We start from the raw sequence: 20,195 nt of genomic DNA on the forward strand, positions 1-20,195 counted from the left end.
TCTGCATCTTCCTGAAGTATCTCCCGGTACAAGGAAAATGCTAGACTTTGAAGGAACTCCAGCATGGTATGCAGATGGACAGGATAAAACAGTGAGATAAAACACCGTGGGGGTCTCTGAGAGAGAACAGCCCTGCCTCAGCCATGTTCACCTGGGGTGGACAGTTAAGAGAGCTATCAGAATTGTTTACTGATAGCACTTGGAGTGGATACGATGAGTACAGATGAGGTAGACATTAATGGAGTTGTATAAATATCATTTAGGTAAGAGTTGAAAACAGAGAGTCTACTACCTGTCTTAACACAGCACTGGAAGAGTCAGTCTGGTGCCCGAGGAGGGCAGTCCCTTCTTATGCGGATGATAAACTACAACCATGTCATGAGAAGTGTCAGCCTCTAAAAGCCACACCCTATGTTTCCTGTCCCTACAAACAGACATACTCAGTATCTCTGCCCATATCTTCAGTTGCAGCCTCTGAGAGCCGATGCCATGACCTTCACCTTCACATTCCTGCTCTGTCTGGGTGAGATGTGAAGATGAGGAGGGGATACTGTGGTCTAGCAATGACATTGCCTCCTCACTGCCTATCATTGGGACACCAGGAAACACCAGGGTTTCAGGAGGTTCTGCAGGTGGGAGGACATGTTCAAGCTTCTGGGACAAACCCTTCACATGTAACTCTCTTCCAGGACTAACTCTGGGCCTCTGGATCCCGGAGACGGCATGTGAGTGTTTATATCTCCCTTGGTCTATGCTTTCCATTGTGACTAAGAGACTTTCCTGGGAAGTGGGAATGAAAACAGCACTTGTATGATGATTCTGGGGATGACTTGAGGGTTATGGAGTGGAGGCCTGAAAACTCTGTATAGATGCCTGTTACCTAGCTGCTCATTTCCTTACAGGGACCCTTCCTAAGCCTATCCTAAGGATACAACCAGAATCTGTGGTCTCTAAGCATACTAATGTGATGTTGCTATGTGAGGGTGCCAGAGGAGCCAAGCAATATTATCTCTATAAATTGGGAAGCCCGTACTTATGGCCCATGAATTCCAAGATTCCACTGGAGCCTGGTAATAAGGCTGGATTCTCCATCTCAAAAGTTGAGTCACACCACGCAGGGCTATACCACTGTTACTATCATACCCAGGTCAGCTGGTCAGAGGACAGTGAATCCCAGGAACTGGTTGTAACAGGTGAGAGGACATTTATGATCACTAGCTCAAGGCTTGACTGTCAAGAAATATGTCTGCTCTCGGCAGCACCATCCCACACTTCAAAGCCCTGGAGGATACTTGGGCCTGAGGATATTTAAATGATTGTTCCTTCCCTCCTAGGAATCTACAGTAAACCTAGACTATCAGTCTAGCCCAGCCTTATAGCGACCCCAGGAGAGAATGTCACCCTCCAGTGTGTCTCAAAGCAGAAATATGATAGGTTCATTTTGACTAAGGAAGGGCCACAGAAGCTCTCCTGGATGCTGGACTCATGGTATAACAACTTAACTAGACAGTTCCAAGCCTTGTTCTCTGTGGGCCCTGTGACCATCAGCCAGAGGTGGATATTTAGATGCTACAGCTACCACAGGAGTGAGCCACAAGTGTGGTCAGAACCTAGTGAACCCCTGGACCTCCTGTTCTCAGGTGAGGAACCTCCAGCTTTCCCTAGAATGATCTTGAAACCATACAGGCACTCAGGGAGATCTTAATGGGTGGTGTATATGTGGAGTTATGAGGCTAGAGACCATTGGCACAGTGCACAGAAGACAGAGGACATAAGATACTGAACCCAAGCTGACAATGATAGCAAACTCTAGGATGTCCTTGAGAGAGATGAGTCTTCATGGGACTTTCTGTTCCTCTGAATCAGTTAAGTGCCATCTGTAAGTGGGATATTTGCTTTGACACACTCAGACAGACCTACTTCTGTCTTTCCTGTTTCCTTGCAGGGACCCTCCAAAAACCCACCATCAAGTCAGAATCAGGCTCTATAATTGCTTCAGGAAGTCCAAACACCATCTGGTGTCAGGGAACGCTGGATGTAGAGCTATATGTTCTCCATAAAGAGGGAAGTCAAAAGCCCTGGATCATGAAGACTCCAGAGGAGTCTGGCAACAAGGCTAAGTTCTCTGTCCCTTCTGTGACACAGCAACACGGGGGGCAATATCGCTGCTACTGTTACAGCTCAGCTGGCTGGTTAGAGCACAGTGACACCCTGGAACTGGTGGTGACAGGTGAGGGGACAGTTAGCAACTCAGCCCCAGGCTCTGCTCCAGGATTATTCCCTTACCACAGCATAGCCCTGGAGAACATTTTGGCTGTGTGAAATGTATTAAGCTTTCTCCTTCTCTCCAAGGAATCCACTACTATAAACCCAGCCTGTCAGTCCTACCCAGCCCTGTGGTGACCTCAGGAAGGAACATGACTCTCCAGTGTGTCTCCTGGGTGAGATATGAAAAGTTCATTCTCACCAAGGAAAATGAGAAGTTTACCAGCTCCCTGAATGCACAGTACATATATCCTACTGGAAACTCCCAAGTCCTGTTTTCTATGGAAAACATGACTCCAGACCATGCAAGGACATTCAGATGTTATGGTTACTACAAGAATACACCACACTTGTGGTCAGTACCCAGTGAACCCCTGGAAATACATATCTCAGGTGAGTCAACCCTATCATTGACCAATTGTTTTCTGAGACAATAAGCTCTTTGCCATAGTCCACTGCCTATGGGAGTTGCAGACACATAATGACTACCTGGAGAGCCTTGTTCTGAGTCATTGCCACACATCTGTAGAGATGTAATGAAATGTGTATGGCAGGAAGGGAGGTGATAGGCATTAGGTAAAAACCAACTCCTCAGTCCCTAGCCTGTCAGTTTCCCTCTCAGTTAAGCCAGAAAGACAATACACCCTGCTGTGTTGGTCAGAATGGACACTTACACTCTGTCCAAGAAAGGGTCAAGCCATTAACCTCTACCACTAAAATCAAAATTTCACTGTTGGCAGTTCCGGGCTGAATTCTCCACGAGTGTTGTGACTTCCAGTTTTGAGGGCACCTACAGGTTCTATGGTTCTCAAGATGCATCTCGTGACCTAGTATCTCATATCAGTGCTCCTGTGGGCATAGTCCCAAGTGAGGTGACCCTGACCTCTTGGGGTGACTTACAGTCCACACCCTAGGAGAACTGTTGTTTCAGTGGGATTAAGAGGACAATAGGAAGAGTTAATCAATATGCAATTTCCTGACAGAGAAGAGGATGCCAGCAGTAGTCCCTCAAGTAATATCCACTTCATACTCTATTGCAGTCTAATTTTGAGTAGACAGCATATAAGGATCTTAGGGAGCCTATAGGACAGAAGCAGGACAGTGAACAAAGTGAGAGTCTACTGTGCTAGCATGTAACCTTTATCTATTATTATTCTGTTTCCTAGGACCTATTGGAACATCCAGCATGCCACCCTTGAGGCCAATGTCAACTACTAGTAAGTATCAGGTATCTCTGCATAGGGAGTATGCTGCAGCCCTAGGATCCCCCACAGCTCTTTGTCCACTGAAGTCCTCATTTGAGTGTCACTTCACCTTGTGAGTGTGAGCAGCAAACTGAGATCCCAACAGAGTCTCCAGAATCACATGGTTTAGTTTGGACCACAGAAGATGACATCCAGAGAAAAATGCTTTGTCTTGGCCTGAGAGATGGGGCATATGGGTGGGATAAATAGTAGGGATCCCAGGCACTCACCTCCCCATACTTCTGTTAAGGTCATGAGAACAAACCTCTTACCTGCATGGTATGAGGCTACAGAGGGCTAATAGAATTGGAATGTGGGGACCAATTGGGAAAAAGCTAATAATGGGCTTGATACAGCTAGTTTTGGAGGTGCTGACTTGAACAAGCACTTCCCTTTCTGGTCTGGCTGCTGTTTCTCTGAGTATAAAGGGGAGAAGTCTGGCCCACATGATAAACTTTCTGAGCTGACTTTAGCTGTGACCTCTCCTGAAAGTGGAGACCTCTAGAATCTGATTTTGCAGTAGTGGTGACATGGACAAGGGTGGGGTACTGGTCCATGGAAGGGAATTCAGGATCATTCTCTCCAGCTCATGGGGCTCAACTTTGATGGAGAGAAAAGGGTTGAAAGTCAGAGTCCCTGTGCTCAACTCCTAGTTCTGCCACTTCTAGGTAGTTTATCTGAGACAGATGAACTCTCTGGGTAGGAAAGGGATGTTGCGGGAGGTCCTCCCACTCCTCCAGCCTATCGCCGCTGAGATACCAGCCCCTTGGGGCGTGGTCTCTCTCCCTTTAAAAAAGCAGCCACTTCCCTCTCCTCTCTCTCTTCACTTCCTGCTCCGCCGGTGACTTGACTTCCTTCCTGGTTACGCAGAGGGCTGACAGTGATCTGTAAGTTTTTTCCCCTTTAAATAAATACCACCCTATTAATCATAATTCCAAACTGGGGTGGCATTGTTTATGACTTACGCCTTCATTTGGCGCCCAACGTTTGGTTTTAGAACCTCTCCCGGCTCGCAGCCGCGAGTTCGGCTTGGCGGCCGGAAGTTCGGCTTGGCGGCCGCAAGTTCAGCTTGGCGGGCGCTTGTTCGGCTTGGCGGGAGCCCTTGCTTCCTCAGCTGCTGCCTGTGGATTTAAACTCCACAGGCCCGCGTAGTCTCTGCCCGCGTGATTTGCTCTTTTCTGAGTCGTTTTCAAATCTCCCTTGCAAGCACAGCTCTTAAGTGGCGCGAACCAGAGCACGCGGTTGCTGAAAGCTGCAACCCCTCAGGGTGACTCTGTCACGTGGAGGCATAAGTAGCTTCCAGATTGCTCTTCTCTACCCCTGGATTCTAGGTTTCTGGTTCCATCTCTGGAATTGATTTAATTACATTTACTTTGTTGAGCAACTTACATTTTCCAGTTTTTAACAAATACTAGGCGGACTCTGAAACAGGACCGTGTTTTCGTCGAGACTTGGCAACAGCGCCACCTGCTGGATAATAGGTAATATGGCAGTTCTCGTTTCCAACGCGAATTTTACTGTTCTGGTTACCAATACAATGGGTTATATCATGCAAGGTTTATATGACTATGGGGATAACTTAATTTACTGGTTACTAGGTTTCAGTATTCTTTTGAATATTCTATCATTTAGGAAGATCATGGCACTCCTAAGAACCATACAATCTTTACTAGAAACTCATGCAGGTCAGGAGATTCAGGATTCAAAAGAGACAATAATAAAGACAATAATAAGAAGACTTGAAATGATTGAAGAAATGATTGGAGCTGGTGAACAGAGTAATAAGGCACAAGGACAGGATACAATGCCAACACCAGCTATTAGAACTGGATTATCCAAGGTTTTAGCGGCATACCCTATACTTAATTCTGACAAAGCGTCAACTTCTAAAGGCTCAAAGGGAGTCAGAGAAGCTAGATGGACGCCAATAGCAATGAATGATCTAAAAGAAATTAAGCAAGCTATTGTTAATTTTGGCTTGCACTCTGCATATGTAAAGGAAATGATAAGGACTTGGGCTTCTAATGCTAGAGCTACCCCCCATGATTTCCACCAGTTAGTGTCTGCAGTTTTAGATAATGGACCTTCCTTGATGTTTGGAATTTATTTCAGAGAAGAATCCAAACATATGGAACAGCAAGGAAGAGCAAAAGGTATTGAGGTTTCCCAAGATCAAATTCTTGGTGCAGGAGAATATGCTGATCCACAGGTCCAAGCTCTTTATGATGATGAAGTACTGTGTCTATGTCACCAAGCAGCTTTAAATGCTTGGAATAGGATACAAGATCCAGCAAAAAGGGTTGAATCATATACCAGAATTAGGCAGGGACAGAGAGAACCCTTTATTGACTTTTTGCAAAGATTAATTAAGGCTCTAGACATAGGGGTAACAGACCCAGAAGCTAGACGAATACTTCTTGAATCTCTAGCTTTTGAGAATGCAAACATAGAATGCAAAAAGATAATTGGGCCTTTAAAGTCTAGATCAGCACCTATGGATGAATGGATTCAGCATACGATGAATGTTGAGACGTTTAGCTATAACGATGAATCTTGGGTAGGAGAAGCGATTTCCACAGCAATGAGGAGACATCAAACTGCCAGGTGTTTTAATTGTGGTAAATTAGGACATCTGAAAAGGGATTGCAGGCACAGAATTTCTAGGAATATTATCTCCTCTGGGAATGACAAAGATAGGAGACCTAGGCCTTCAGGTATATGTAGGAGATGCGGTAAAGGCCGACATTGGTCCAATGAATGCAGGTCAACAACAGACAAACAAGGCAACCCGATACCGTCGGGAAACTCCTTGAGGGGCCTCTCGCAGGCCCCCAAGCCAACAGTGGCCCAGTCATTCCCAGTCACAGTGGAGAACGTGCCTCACCAAGAAAATTAAAAGCTCCAATTTCTGCTGTAAAAAGTAATACTGGTCTAAATGATGAAATCCATGTGGAGGATGAGTCAAAAAACCCAGTTGGACAGAGTAAACGTATATTTTGGCAGACTTCTATTAATGATCAAAGACCAAAGCTAAAAGTCTGTATAAATGGCACTTTTATTGAAGGCTTATTAGACACAGGTGCGGATGTAAGTATCATTACCCCAGAATCTTGGCATCCGAATTGGCCTCTTCAAGAGGTAGATGTTCAGTTCCTGGGAATTGGAACCCTATCTCGTGTAAAACAAAGCACAAGATGGGTTGAATGCATAGGGCCCGAAGGGCAAATAGGAAGACTAAGGCCATATATAGCCAATATTGCCATAAATTTATGGGGCCGTGACCTGCTACAGCAATGGAATACCCAGATTAACATTCCTGTAGTTCCAGGAACTCATAATTCTGGGAAGTATATGATGAGGTATTATGGAAAAAGGTCACTAGCCATTCAGGCTGTACAAGAACATACAGCAAATACCAAACCTTTAGAGGTACCAACAGCCCTACCTTTAAAATGGCTAACTGAGAAGCCAATATGGATCAAACAGTGGCCTCTAGCTGAAGATAAACTACAGGCATTGGAACAGCTGGTGCAGGAGCAACTAGATGCTCACCACATTGAAGAATCAACCAGCCCTTGGAATTCTCCTGTGTTTGTTGTAAAAAAGAAATCTGGTAAATGGAGAATGGTGACAGATCTAAGAGCTGTCAACAAAGTAATTCAACCTATGGGCTCACTACAATCTGGAATTCCTTTGCCTTCTCTGTTACCAAAAGGATGGCCTCTTATAGTTATTGATTTGAAAGATTGTTTTTTCACTATACCATTACAAGAAAAGGATAGAGAAAAATTTGCCTTTACAGTGCCTACTTATAATAATTCTCAGCCCAATAGGAGATATCAATGGACTGTCCTCCCACAGGGTATGCTCAATAGTCCTACACTGTGCCAATATTTTGTAAGTAAGCCATTGGAAATAATTCGTAAACAATTCCCCAAGTCCATTATTTATCATTACATGGATGACATCTTGTTATCTGATTCAAATAAAGATACTTTAGAAAGGATGTTTGAAGAAGTAAAGAAAGTCTTGCCTAGGTGGGGATTACAAATTGCCCCTGAAAAGATTCAAAGAGGAAATTCTATTAATTACCTAGGTTACAGAATAGGGTTAGAGAAAATTAAAACGCAAAAGGCACAAATTAGGAGAGACCGGTTAAAGACTCTTAATGACTTCCAAAGATTGTTAGGAGACATTTCCAGTCTACGACCAGCTGTTGGGATAACACCTGATCTAATAGTCCATTTAAACAAAACCTTAGATGGTGATAAAGATTTGAATAGTCCAAGAAAACTGACAGCTGAAGCAGAAAAGGAACTGACAATGATTGAGGAAAAATTACAGGAGGCACATGTGGATAGGGTGAACCCAAATCTTAGCTGCATCCTAGTCATATTGCCTTCCAGAATTTCTCCTACAGGGATTCTAATGCAGAGGGAAGATATTATTTTAGAGTGGATATTTATACCTAATAAACCAAGTAAAAAATTAAAAACTTATGTGGAAAAAGTCTCTGAATTAATTATAAAAGGTAAGCTGAGACTTCGTCAACTAGCAGGTATAGACCCAGCAGAAATTATAGTGCCTTTTACTACTGAAGAAATAAAAAAGTTATGGGAAGACAATGAACCATGGCAAAGAGCTTGTGCTAATTTTTTGGGAGAAATTAATAGCAACTATCCCAAAAGTGGTAGACTTAACCTCATAAAAAGAACTTCTTGGATTCTTCCTAGAATTGTACGTGATGCTCCAATAACTGGAGCCCGTACGTTCTATACTGATGCAAATAAATCAGGGAAAGCAGGTTACAAGTCAGATGAATTGAGTAAGGTGGAACAAAGCCCTTATAATTCTGTCCAGAAGGCAGAATTATATGCCATTCTTATGGTGCTAAGGGATTTTAAAGAACCTCTTAATATAGTTACAGATTCACAATATGCAGAAAGAGTTATCTTGCATATTGAAACCGCTGAATTTATACCAGATGACACAGAGTTGACTTCATTGTTTATCCAGGTACAAGACATAATCAGGAACAGGCTTTGTCCGATGTACATAACACACATCCGGTCCCATACAGGTCTGCCTGGTCCTCTAGCCCAAGGCAATGCTGAGATTGATCAATTATTGATTGGAAGTGTGTTGCAGGCCTCAGAATTTCATAAGAAGCATCATGTCAATAGTAAAGGCCTAAAGAAAGAATTTTCCATTACTTGGCAACAAGCTAAGGACATTATAAAGAGATGTCCTACTTGTTCTTTCTATAATCAAACACCGTTGCCTGCAGGGAGTAATCCAAAGGGTACTAAGAGAAATGAAATCTGGCAGATGGATGTGTTCCACTTTATGGAATTTGGTAAATTAAAATATGTACACCACACCATAGACACGTATTCAGGTTTTCAATGGGCTACTGCCCTGAGCTCAGAAAAGGCTGATTCAGTAATCACACATTTATTGGAAGTTATGGCCATCATGGGTATACCTGCACAAATAAAGACAGATAATGGTCCAGCATATGTATCTAAGAAAATGAAATGCTTTTTTGATTATTATAATATAAAACACATTACAGGTATACCAAATAATCCTACAGGTCAGGCAGTTATAGAAAGATCAAATCGTACTATAAAGGATATGCTGAACAAACAGAAAGGGACCGAAAATACCCCCAGAAATAGATTACATAATGCTTTATTAACCTTGAATTTTCTTAACGCTAATGAGAAAGGAACGACAGCAGCAGAGAGACATTGGATAATGGAAAAGTCTGCTGAACTAAATCAACCGATTTATTTCAAAGATGTGCTGACCTCTCAATGGAAGCCAGGAGATGTGCTACGTTGGGGAAGGGGTTTTGCTCTTGTTTCCACAGGAGAAGAAAAATTGTGGATACCATCAAAATTAATAAAGTTTCGATTTGAAGAGGAAAAACCTCTTGGAAAGGAGAAATGACAACTTATCTACAATGATGATATTCATACAGATGGTAAGAAAAACATATAGAATGGGGGCAGGGTTCTGTTCTTATCTCCACAGGAAAACACTCATCTTTGAAAAATTCAAGGGACCCTGGATGTTTGGATACTGACAGATGGAAAAGTACCTGCCCGATAGGAAATATCAAGAAAACTGAATGGGTTGTGTAAGTAATATTAAACCATATTTCTAAATTTATAAAGCTGGTTTTGAAGTTGGACTCTGGCTCAGTCCCTCTCCAATTCCAAGCCTGTTAGTAAGAGAAAAACCCAGAGTTTCTGGAGTTTCTGTCTCATGTCAAGAGCCATGATGTGGGACAGAAAGAAATATGAGTTTAGAAAACATCTTTGCTTTTCTTCATATCTATCATACTTTTCATTGAACATATCTATCATGCCTTTCAGTGAATATGTATATATATGTCTATATGATTAATGTTTAAGTTTTTCACAATGAACAATGAGTTTTTCCTGAAGTGACATTTGAAGTTTCCAGGAAGAAGATGGGGCCCCATAACAACAACTCCACCTGGTTGATATGACGTCATGATACTGATAGCGCTACAACAAGACCTGCTTTGGGTACCAGCTGCACAAGACAGTTCCAACTTGGTTAGCTGAAATGGTGCACATCTTATACAACATTTTGGCCAGACCTGCACAAAATACTCAGAGACTATTGGCAATTTTAAAAGACATTGATCTTGAAATTTAACCATCATTTTACTTTCACAGGATCCCCCAGAAAGAACGTCGCCCCTATGACAGCTGGAAGTAATTTTAGAGGACGACGTCCCCTCTCCCAGTAAAGTTTGCCCTTGGGTTTAGGGACATCATTTAGGGGTTGATTATAATTAGTATACGATTGAGGGTTGGGGGAGGAATTTTATAAGCTCAGGGATCATTTTGAAAAAAAAAAAAAAGAGGGATGATGGGATAATAGATTTGTAATTGTGAGTTACTGTTGTTAGACAAATATATTGATATAGATTCTTGTATATTGGTACAAAGTTAAATTGTATTGACTATTGTATGCATTCATGTTTCTACCTCTGTTTAAAACATTTTTTATGTATTGACATATATTTTATTGATATATATATTGTATATATTTACCATATTCAGTGTACATTTCTACCTCTGATTAAGATACTTATATAATGTTTGTGTATTGATATATATTTACCTACTGCAATGTATATTTGTACATTGTTTATATTTGGAGGTCATTGTCCTCATTTGTTTCACAGTTGTTTATTGTCTTAATCTTTAAGTTAGATAGATATTGAGAATTATATAGACTAATAGTCATCTAAGTTTGTCATTTATAATTAGACTAATCAGGTTCTTTAGATATATAGAGATTATACTCAGTATAGATAGATAATCTTCAACTTCTTCAAAGAGCTGTAGAAAATGGCCTTTAATCTAACTCAGAGTTTTGTGGTAGTGAGACACAATTGCTCCTGGCAACACCACTCTATTCCCGAGAGAATGTTGAGCACCAAAGACACTCCACCTGGAGCATTTCTTTTTGGCAGAACTGGCCTTGGGGCAAAGAAATGCCCATACCTCAACCACTGACAAAGATACAGAGCATGCATCAATGGATAAAACAGGGCTGTCTTATCCTGCCAAGACAGGGTAAGATAGTTTTGAAAGTTGCTTGCCTTTGAAAATGGTGTGTCAGTTATGTTAGGCCTTAGCCAAAGTTGGTTGCTTCAACGCTGCTAATGTGACTTTGGGTGATTGCCTAGGTAGCTAGTTGTCTCTGTGATTTGATGCATGTTTTGGAAGTTGTTTCACTGAACTTCCTAATTACCCAGGTAACATTATTTCCCTTCTCAGATCTTTGATGGGGTTGAAGACTATATAAATGTAGTTACTTTCTCTCATGACTTGGCCAAGTTATTTATTATACAAGACCTAAGCTAGTTAGAATAGCATATTTGTACTTATTGTATATAATTTCATAGTAGGTTTAGAACTCTCTTATTTAAACAGAAGGGGGAGGTGTTGCGGGAGGTCCTCCCACTCCTCCAGCCTATCGCCGCTGAGATACCAGCCCCTTGGGGCGTGGTCTCTCTCCCTTTAAAAAAGCAGCCACTTCCCTCTCCTCTCTCTCTTCACTTCCTGCTCCGCCGGTGACTTGACTTCCTTCCTGGTTACGCAGAGGGCTGACAGTGATCTGTAAGTTTTTTCCCCTTTAAATAAATACCACCCTATTAATCATAATTCCAAACTGGGGTGGCATTGTTTATGACTTACGCCTTCAAAGGGACAATCACATGTCCATGTTTGTGAGGAGGGAAGATAATGAGTACAAAGACCCTGTATGATCCTGGTACACAGTAGGTGTCAGGTATGCAGCAACGGTTCCAACTCATGTCATTTGTGCCTCAGTACTGAAAATGTACCTGAAGATTCTTACTGGGATCTCCCTGGTTTACCTCCTGTTCCTCTTCATCCTCATCTTTATCCTGCTCCTAAGAAATCATCAAGGCATATTCAAAATGTATGGTAAGTATGATGTTGGTGACCTGGGTCTCAGGTGTTGGTGGACCATCCAAGTAGATCAGACTACCAACTTCAGGGAAACCTCAACCTTGGGCAGGGTAGCTTAGAAACACTTGCAGATCTCAGTTTTAAAAACATGTGGTCTCAGATCCTGTGCAATGTTGGGTGTTCTGTGTTCTTTTCCATTTCCTGGGATATTCTCCCACTTATCCATGCATTGCAAAGATCCTGTCATTCCTTCCTTGCAAATGCCTGGGAAGAGGCTTCCTCTCCCAGCTGAATTCTTCTTTCTCTCACAGCCTCAAAAGAGACAGAATTGCAACTTGCTGCAGCAACTGCAGAGCTAGTAACCAGGGATATTGGCCCACAGAAGAGGAAATCCATAATCGAGGACCTGGACTCCTACCTTCTTGATACCTGTTCCTGTCAACATCTCATTGTCTCTCCAGAGCCAACTCAGTTTCTGCAACCAACGAAGAAAGATTTCGTGAGAGAAAGAGGGTCATGGGGAGGGAGATGTCTGAGGTCTCAGAATTACAGAAGTGATGGAGAGGTCATGAGGTCTTTGCTGTTAGGATCTGAACATCATAATATAAACCTTGGGATATCAAAATACTACCTGGTTCTCTGTCCACACCTGGTGCAAGGCAGGAACCTAGGGGTCTGGGTTGTAAAAGGAGCGGCGGGCCACTTCCTACTGCCCAGCTAGCTTAATCCCTGAAATAACCACATGAAATTCTACTAATTAAACACTGCCTGGCCCATTAGGTCTAGCCTCTTATTGGATAACTCTCACATCTTGATTCAACCCATTTCTAATAATCTGTATCACCACTTGACTGTGGCTTACCAGCATGAGTCTAACCAGCATCTGTCTCAAAGAGGAGAACCATGGCATCTACCACACTGCCTTCTTTCTCCCAGAATTCTGTTCTGTCTACCATGCCCAGCTAAGGGCTGCCCTATCGAAAGGCCAAGGCAGTTTTCTTTATTCAACCAATGAAAGCAACACATAGAAAGAAGACCCTTCTACACCAGGTCTGAGTCATCCCTAGACAATCTCTGATCAGGTTACATTCTGTTTGTTGTATGATGACAGATGCTTCAATGGAGGACATGCAGTCTGAGGATGATGTGGACCTGGACAGTGGGGTAAGGTTCCTGTTCCCATCTGCATTGCTAAGAACTTAGGACCCAGTATGGATCAGGGAGGCTTCATTTTTTACCCCCTCCCAACCCTAAACTACATCCACAGCTGACTCTTTCCTCCCTTCTGCAAGTACCATCTGCCTTCTGTGTATCATGTTGGAGAAGGTTGCTTGTTAGTTCACAGCCACCCAGATAGCTCAGACCCAAAATAATCACATAGAAACTGTATTAATTAAACCACCGTTTGGCCCATTAGCTCTAGTTTCTTATGGCTAACTCTTATATTAATTTAACCCATTTCTATTAATCTGTACATTGTCATGTGGCTGTGGCTTACCGGGTAAAGTTCAAAGCATCTATCTCCAGCGGCTTAATGGCTTCTCTCTAACTCCACCCTTCTTTCTCCCAACATTCAGTTCCATCTTCCCTGCCTAACTAAGTTCTGCCCTGATATAGGTCCAAAACAGTTTCTGTATTTATTAATGGTAATCACAGCATACAGAGGAAAATCCTACATTACTGTGTGTTCTGGCATCACTGTCCCCTGGTTTTCCTGGGCCCCTGTGTCTCCTCCCTCCAGGTCCCTTACAGGCTTTTTGATATCCTTCTTCTGTTAACACACACTTGGAATCTCATAAAGACACATGACTAAGTGAGTCCCAATGCTACCAATACCTCTACTCACTCACACAGCTGTCAAAAGAAACACCATCCTGACCAGGCTCCCTGCAAACAGCAAACTCTCTAGCCATCCTGAGACACCACAGTAATTGATGCAGAGAGCAGGCAGTGCAAAATGTACAAAACCCAAAACAGATCCAGTGGGTAGAGTATGTGGCAACAGAGAGGGCCAGCATGAGTTACAAGGGAAAACACTAAAAGGTGTCTTCTGAGGGGAAAATCTAGAACAAGATGTCCACAGAGACATCTACAGGGCTAGCAACTACAGGCATGGGGTACAGCAGGACCAAAGTAACTTTGGCAGAAATGTGAAGTTTTGTTTTGTAGTTCATTTTATGTGTAGGGGTATTTTGGATGCAAGTATGTCTGTGTACCACATGCCTTACTAGTTAGTGCCCACAGAGGCCAGAAAAAGGGGTCATATACCCTGGAATTAGAATTACAGATGATTGTAGCCCCCTTGAAGGTTCTAGAAACCAAATCTTGGTTATCTGCAATAGCAACCATGGTCTTAACCACAGAGCAGCTCTCCAGTCCCCAGATATGTGTTTTCTTATAGACTGTGTGATTGAGACTAAGAGAGGAAGTGTTGAGAGTTTCATCATAAGAGTCCAGAAATGTGGGAAGGAAGCTTGGAAGAACCAAGCAGGGATATTATAATCTAAACAAGTCACTCCGGCCATGTTGTGAACAACGGGCCAGAGGAAATTCCCAGGGGAACAGGGAGATATTATCTTTACCTTACTGTTTCCATGCTACAGAGACCAGCTGAGGAACAACCCCAGGGAGAGATATATGCCCAGGTGAAACCCTCCAAGCTCAGGAGGGCAGGAGCTGTCCTACCCTCAGTTATGTCAAGAGAATCCCTGGAAACAAAAGTTGGACAAGTAGAAGAGGGCAGAGAGATGGACAGTCAGGTTGGTCCTGCATCCCCTGGGCCCTATGGGTCCCCCATTATCAAGTATATACCTTTTTCACATTCTCTCCCACTCCAGGTTGCAAAATATGAAGGCCTGCAAGATGTGATCTATGTCCAGATGTGCAGGAGGACACTCAGACTAGGGATAGTTTCTTCTCATCATTTCCAGGCAGGGGAGAACCCTAAGGAGTCTGTAGTATATGCTACTCTGGAAGGCACTGGACCAAGTCCTGTTTTCAAGAACAAGGAGTAATGACCCTCTGACTGCCAGGTTGTGTAACAGTGACTGCAAGGGGATTCTGGAAAATTTTGGGAACCTGATTTCACTTTTAAGTAACATTTCACATTTTTGGAAATAAAACAGGAGATTTTTCAATATCAAGTGAAATGAGAAATAAAATAGAAGGAATGTTTTTTTTAATTGAGTGCTACTTTTAGTAACATTACTCAACAAGGCCATGAAATGAGAAAATTTACAGCCACAGTTTCAAGGACCCATAATTCCAAACAATGGGAGGCTGAGACCGGAAGATTGACTTTGTTTTGTGGCCAGCCTGGGATACCTAGTGTGTTTCTTTTTTTAAATTTATTTATTTTTTATTAAAAATTTTCACCTCCTTCCCTCCTTCCACTTCCCTTCCCTCCCCCCACTCCCCTTCCTCCTCCTTTTCCAGTCTAAGTAGCAGTCAGGGTTCCCTATGCTATAGGAAGTCCAAGGTCCTCCCTGTTTCCCCCAGGTCCAGGAAGGTGAGCATCCAAACAGACTAGGCTCCCACCAAGCCCGTCCATGCAGTAGAATCAAAACCAAGAGATTCCCTATCATACAACAAAAGTATATGCTCAACTATGTTCATAGCAGCATTGTTTGTTATAGCCAGAACCTGGAAACAACCTAGATGCCCTTCAATGGAAGAATTGATGAAGAAAGTATGGAATATATACATATTAGAGTACTACTCAGCAGTAAAAAGAAGGACTTCTTGAATTTTGCATGCAAATGGATGGAAATAGAAAACACTCTCCTGAGTGAGGTAAGCCAGACCCAAAAAGAGGAACATGGGATGTACTCACTCATATTTGGTTTCTAGCCATAAATAAAGGACATTGAGCCTATAATTCGTGATCCTAGAGAAGCTAAATAAGAAGGAGAACCCAAAGAAAAACATATAGGCATCCTCCTGAATATTAACCTTCATCAGGCGATGAAAGGAGACAAGAGACAGAGACCCACATTGGAGCACCGGACAGAAATCTCAAGGTCCAAATCAGGAGCAGAAGGAGAGGGAGCACGAGCAAGGAACTCAGGACCGCGAGGGGTGCACCCACACACTGAGACTTTGGGGATGTTCTATTGGAAACTGACCAAGGCCAGCTGGCCTGGGTCTGAAAAAGCCTGGGATAAAACCGGACTCACTGAACATAGCAGACAGTGAGGACTACTGAGAACTCAAGAACAGTGGCAATGGGTTTTTGATCCTACTGCACGTACTGGCTTTGTGGGAGCCTAGGCAGTTTGGATGCTCACCTTACTAGACCTGGATGGAAGTGGGTGGTCCTTGGACTTCCCACAAGGCAGGGAACCCTGATTGCTCTTTGGGCTGACGAGGGAGGGGGACTTGATTGGGGGGGGAATGGGAGGTGGTGGCGGGGAAGAGACAGAAATCTTTAATTAATAAATAAATAAATTTAAAAAAAGAAAGAAAGAAAAAAAGAAAGTAGAAATATTAAAAAGAAAGCTCTTTCATATCAACCTACATGTAGTCCATTAAAAGCTTTATTTAAAAATTCCAAAAGAAAGCTAGACAGTGATAATGCAGTTTTAATCCCCAGCAGTCATAAGGCAGCATCAGGGAGATCTCTACGATTAAAGTCTAGTCTGGTCTTTAGAGTGAATCTCAAGATAGTCAATGCTACACAATGAAACCCTGTCTTGAAAAAAAATCATAAATAAGTTTCAGAAATATTTTTTAAAGGACATAAGCATCATAATGGTGGTTTGGTTTGGCTTTAATTTTGCTTTTTTTATATTTTGATTTCAAAGACAATACGTAGCTTAAAATCTAAAAATTGCTTGGCCTGGTGGCACATTCCTGAGATTCCAGCTACCTTGGAGGCCTAGGCAGGAGGAAAGAAAGGAATAAATCCACCTTCACTGTAGAGTGATTTCAAGGCCATTCTTTGAGATCTTGTCTCAAAATAAAAGGTTATAGAAGGGCTGGAAATGTAGTTCATTAATAAAGCACTCATCTGACATTAAGAATCCTGAGTTCCATCTTTGGTACACTTGTTTCTGTGTTCTCAGTTTCTTCTTTTCAATGTTGAATATAAGTCAGACATGATGTAGTCCAAGCTGGGCTAACCTTGATATTGAATTGATTCTAAACTTGAACTTCTAATCATCCTGCTTCAACCCCTAGATGCCTACCTTAAAAACTATGCCACATTGCCCAACTCTGAGTCCTTTTCTACCCATCTGTTCTGTGTGCTTATATTTGTGCCAATGACAATGATGGTTGCGTTTGTGTGAATCTCATGTTTGAAGCAGGGTGTACTGATGGCACCAAAAGAGTCATTTAGTTTCACTTTTAAAATGTGCTTGTTAGGTTTTTATCTTTATTTGTGTCTTTTGAGTTTCATTGTGTAGCACTGACTGACCTGGAACTTCTTAAAACAAACTGACCTCCTCAAAGCCATGTCCTTCAAAATGTTGGGATGAGAGGTATCAGTCAAAATATCCAATTGAGAATTTTCTAATTCTGTGAGTAATATCATCTGAATTTTCTTGGGTATTCTATTGAATTTCTACATTGCTTGGGTTCCCATATCCCCAGTCATACTGCTGATTAATGTGTTTACATTTCCTTCTTCTAGTATCTTCAATATGATGTGTTGTACATGTGTTTGCATTTGTACATGTTTGTACACATGTGCATGTAGAGTCAAAGTCAATGCTGTATGCCTTTATAAATTGTTCTCCATCTTTTTAGAGGATGAGGCCGGACAGGCAGGGAATCAAGATCCAAGATACCACATTTGACTGATAGCCAATGAATTTGGGTGGGTGGTTTGTCCAGGGTGCTCCAGTGAACTTTCTGTCCTACTAATCTTAAATTTTGTTTCTTTAGTGTCTTTGATAACTTCTTGCTCTTACAAACATTCTGCCTCCTCTTCCCTGAACCCTGAAAGGAGAGATTTTATGGGCACACCTCATTTATAAGTGAGTTTTCCAAGGTTTCTCTGCAAATTTTCCTGTTGTAGGTTTCTGTATTATTTCCCATATACTACAGCAGGAAGCTTCTCTGCTGATGACTGAAAAAGACATTGATCTATGAGTATGCCACAATGTCATTAGGAGTCATTTTAGCTACATTCCTTTAGCATAACATCAGTATTTGGTTTACTCCTTGGCCTTGTTGTATCTAGTCTCAGATTGTTGATGACCAGAGAAGTGTTGGGGATTGATTCCATCTCATGGAGTCAGCCTTATATCCAACCAGATATTGGTTGGTTACATTACAAGATTATTTCTACTACTGAATTATACTATCTTGCAGGCAACACACCAATGTAGATCAGAGGTTTTGTTGTCTTGGTATTTACCTTTCTCCTTTCATAGTTTCTAGGGTTTCTATTGTTGTAAAGAGATACCATGACCAAGGTTACTCTTATAAAGGAAAATATTCAATTGCGTATCTTACAGTTCAGAGTTTCAGTCCATTGACATGGTGGAACAAAGCAGTATGAAGGCAGACATGCTGCTGAAGAGGTACCTTAGAGTTCTATGTCTTGTGCAGGCAGCGAGAAGTTGTCTAAAACACTGGGTGTGACTTAAGCATATATAAGACCTCAAACCCCTCCTCCATAGTGACACTTCCTCCAATAAGACCATACTTATTTCAACAGACCCTCCTAAGAGTGCCAATCCCTTTGGGGCCATTTTTTCAAAACACCACATTCTACTTCCTGGCCCCCAAAGGATCCTAGCCATATCATAACGCACAAATTCATTCAGTCTAACTTTAAATGTCGCATAGTCTATAACAGTCTCAAATTTAATTAAAAGTCTGAAGTTCAAGATCTTTTCTGAGATTCCTGTGATCTCTTAACTGTAGTTGCCCATAAAGTCAATATCAAAGAGTAGATCACATAGTTCTTACACACAATGGCACAGTATATACATTACCATTCCAAAATATAGGGAAGAGAGTATAGTAAGGAAATACTGAACCAAAGCAAGACTGAAAACCAGTTCTACAACTCAAAACTCTACATCCCCATGTCTAATGTCAAAATGCTCTTCAGATCTCTAACTCCTTTCAGCTTTGTTAACTGCAACATACTTCTTTCTCTTGTGCTGTTTTGATGTCCTGTTAGCATCTCTCCTTAGCAGGAATCCCATGACTCTGGTATCTCCAGCATCTTGGGGTTTCCAAAACAATTCACTATTTTGCATCACAGCTTAAAGCAATGAACTCTCCAGGCACACAATTCAGAGACACAATTGATACATATCTGTCATCTACAACATTCCTTAGTAGCAGAGGCAAATTCCATAACCCTTTACTTCTATCTTTAACTCCACATCCAGAACCACACAGCTAAAGCTGCCAAGTTCTGATACTTTCTGGGGCTGAAATATGGTTCCCTTGTTTAATTACACATTCACCAGCTTACTGTTTTCAATTGCTGCCTTTATTGTCTGAGATTGGCTATCTTGAAACTGGATTTATAGAGCAGGCTGGTATCAAATTCTGAAATCTGCCCGTCTCTGCCTGCCTCTGGAGTTATGGTATTAAAGGCAAGCACCACCACATCCTTTTTTTAAATTTCTTTTCACAAACTGGAAACTTAGCTAGGTGGAATCCTGCACTAATGCCACCACTCCCTTTTTTACATTTCTTAATGTGCTCATTTTCTTGAAGACAAGGCTTAGTTCCATTATAATTCCTAATGCTCCTTTTCTCCTCAAATTTTATATTTTATAATTTACCCTTCCTAACTTTCTCCTTTTCATTATAAATTGTTATTGTAATTATCATTAATAACCACACAACTGAGCCTATACTAGGCTGCTTTGAGATTTCCTCTGACAACCGAATTAATCCAAAGCTCTTCATTTTAACCTTAGGCAGGCTCTCTGTTTAGGAGCAAAATGCATCTATGTTCTTCAGCAAAATATCATGAGACCAGTTTCCAAGCCACATACTGACATTCTTCTCGTCTGAAACCTCTTGATCCGGGTACCCATAATTCTAACCACACTCAACACCATTATCTTCCATGTTCCTGCTAGTATGCCCCATTAAACAGCTCATAAAGTATTCCACTGCTTTTATAACCGAAAATACCAAAGTCCATAATACTCAAAAAAAAAAAAAAAACATGATCAGGCCTATCACAGCAATACCCCACTTCCTGACTCCAACTTCTGTCTTAGTTTGG

The 20,195-nt window shown here is 41.8% G+C and overlaps 1 protein-coding gene across 1 annotated transcript; it reads left to right on the plus strand.

Annotated features, from left to right (window-relative positions):
• Positions 1-476: 476 nt before the first annotated feature.
• On the plus strand, positions 477-16,341 carry LOC142832351 (leukocyte immunoglobulin-like receptor subfamily B member 3A). Its single transcript, XM_075942791.1, is given in 11 exon segments — positions 477-523; positions 690-725; positions 903-1,193; positions 1,335-1,640; positions 1,946-2,230; positions 2,353-2,658; positions 3,432-3,482; positions 11,891-12,007; positions 12,304-12,491; positions 13,104-13,156; positions 14,830-16,341. Coding segments are annotated over 11 exon segments (1,698 nt in total). The 5' UTR covers positions 477-489; the 3' UTR covers positions 14,861-16,341.
• Positions 16,342-20,195: the final 3,854 nt, after the last annotated feature.

Source organism: Microtus pennsylvanicus, chromosome 1 (assembly GCF_037038515.1).
Source record: "Microtus pennsylvanicus isolate mMicPen1 chromosome 1, mMicPen1.hap1, whole genome shotgun sequence".
Lineage (NCBI taxonomy): Eukaryota > Metazoa > Chordata > Mammalia > Rodentia > Cricetidae > Microtus > Microtus pennsylvanicus.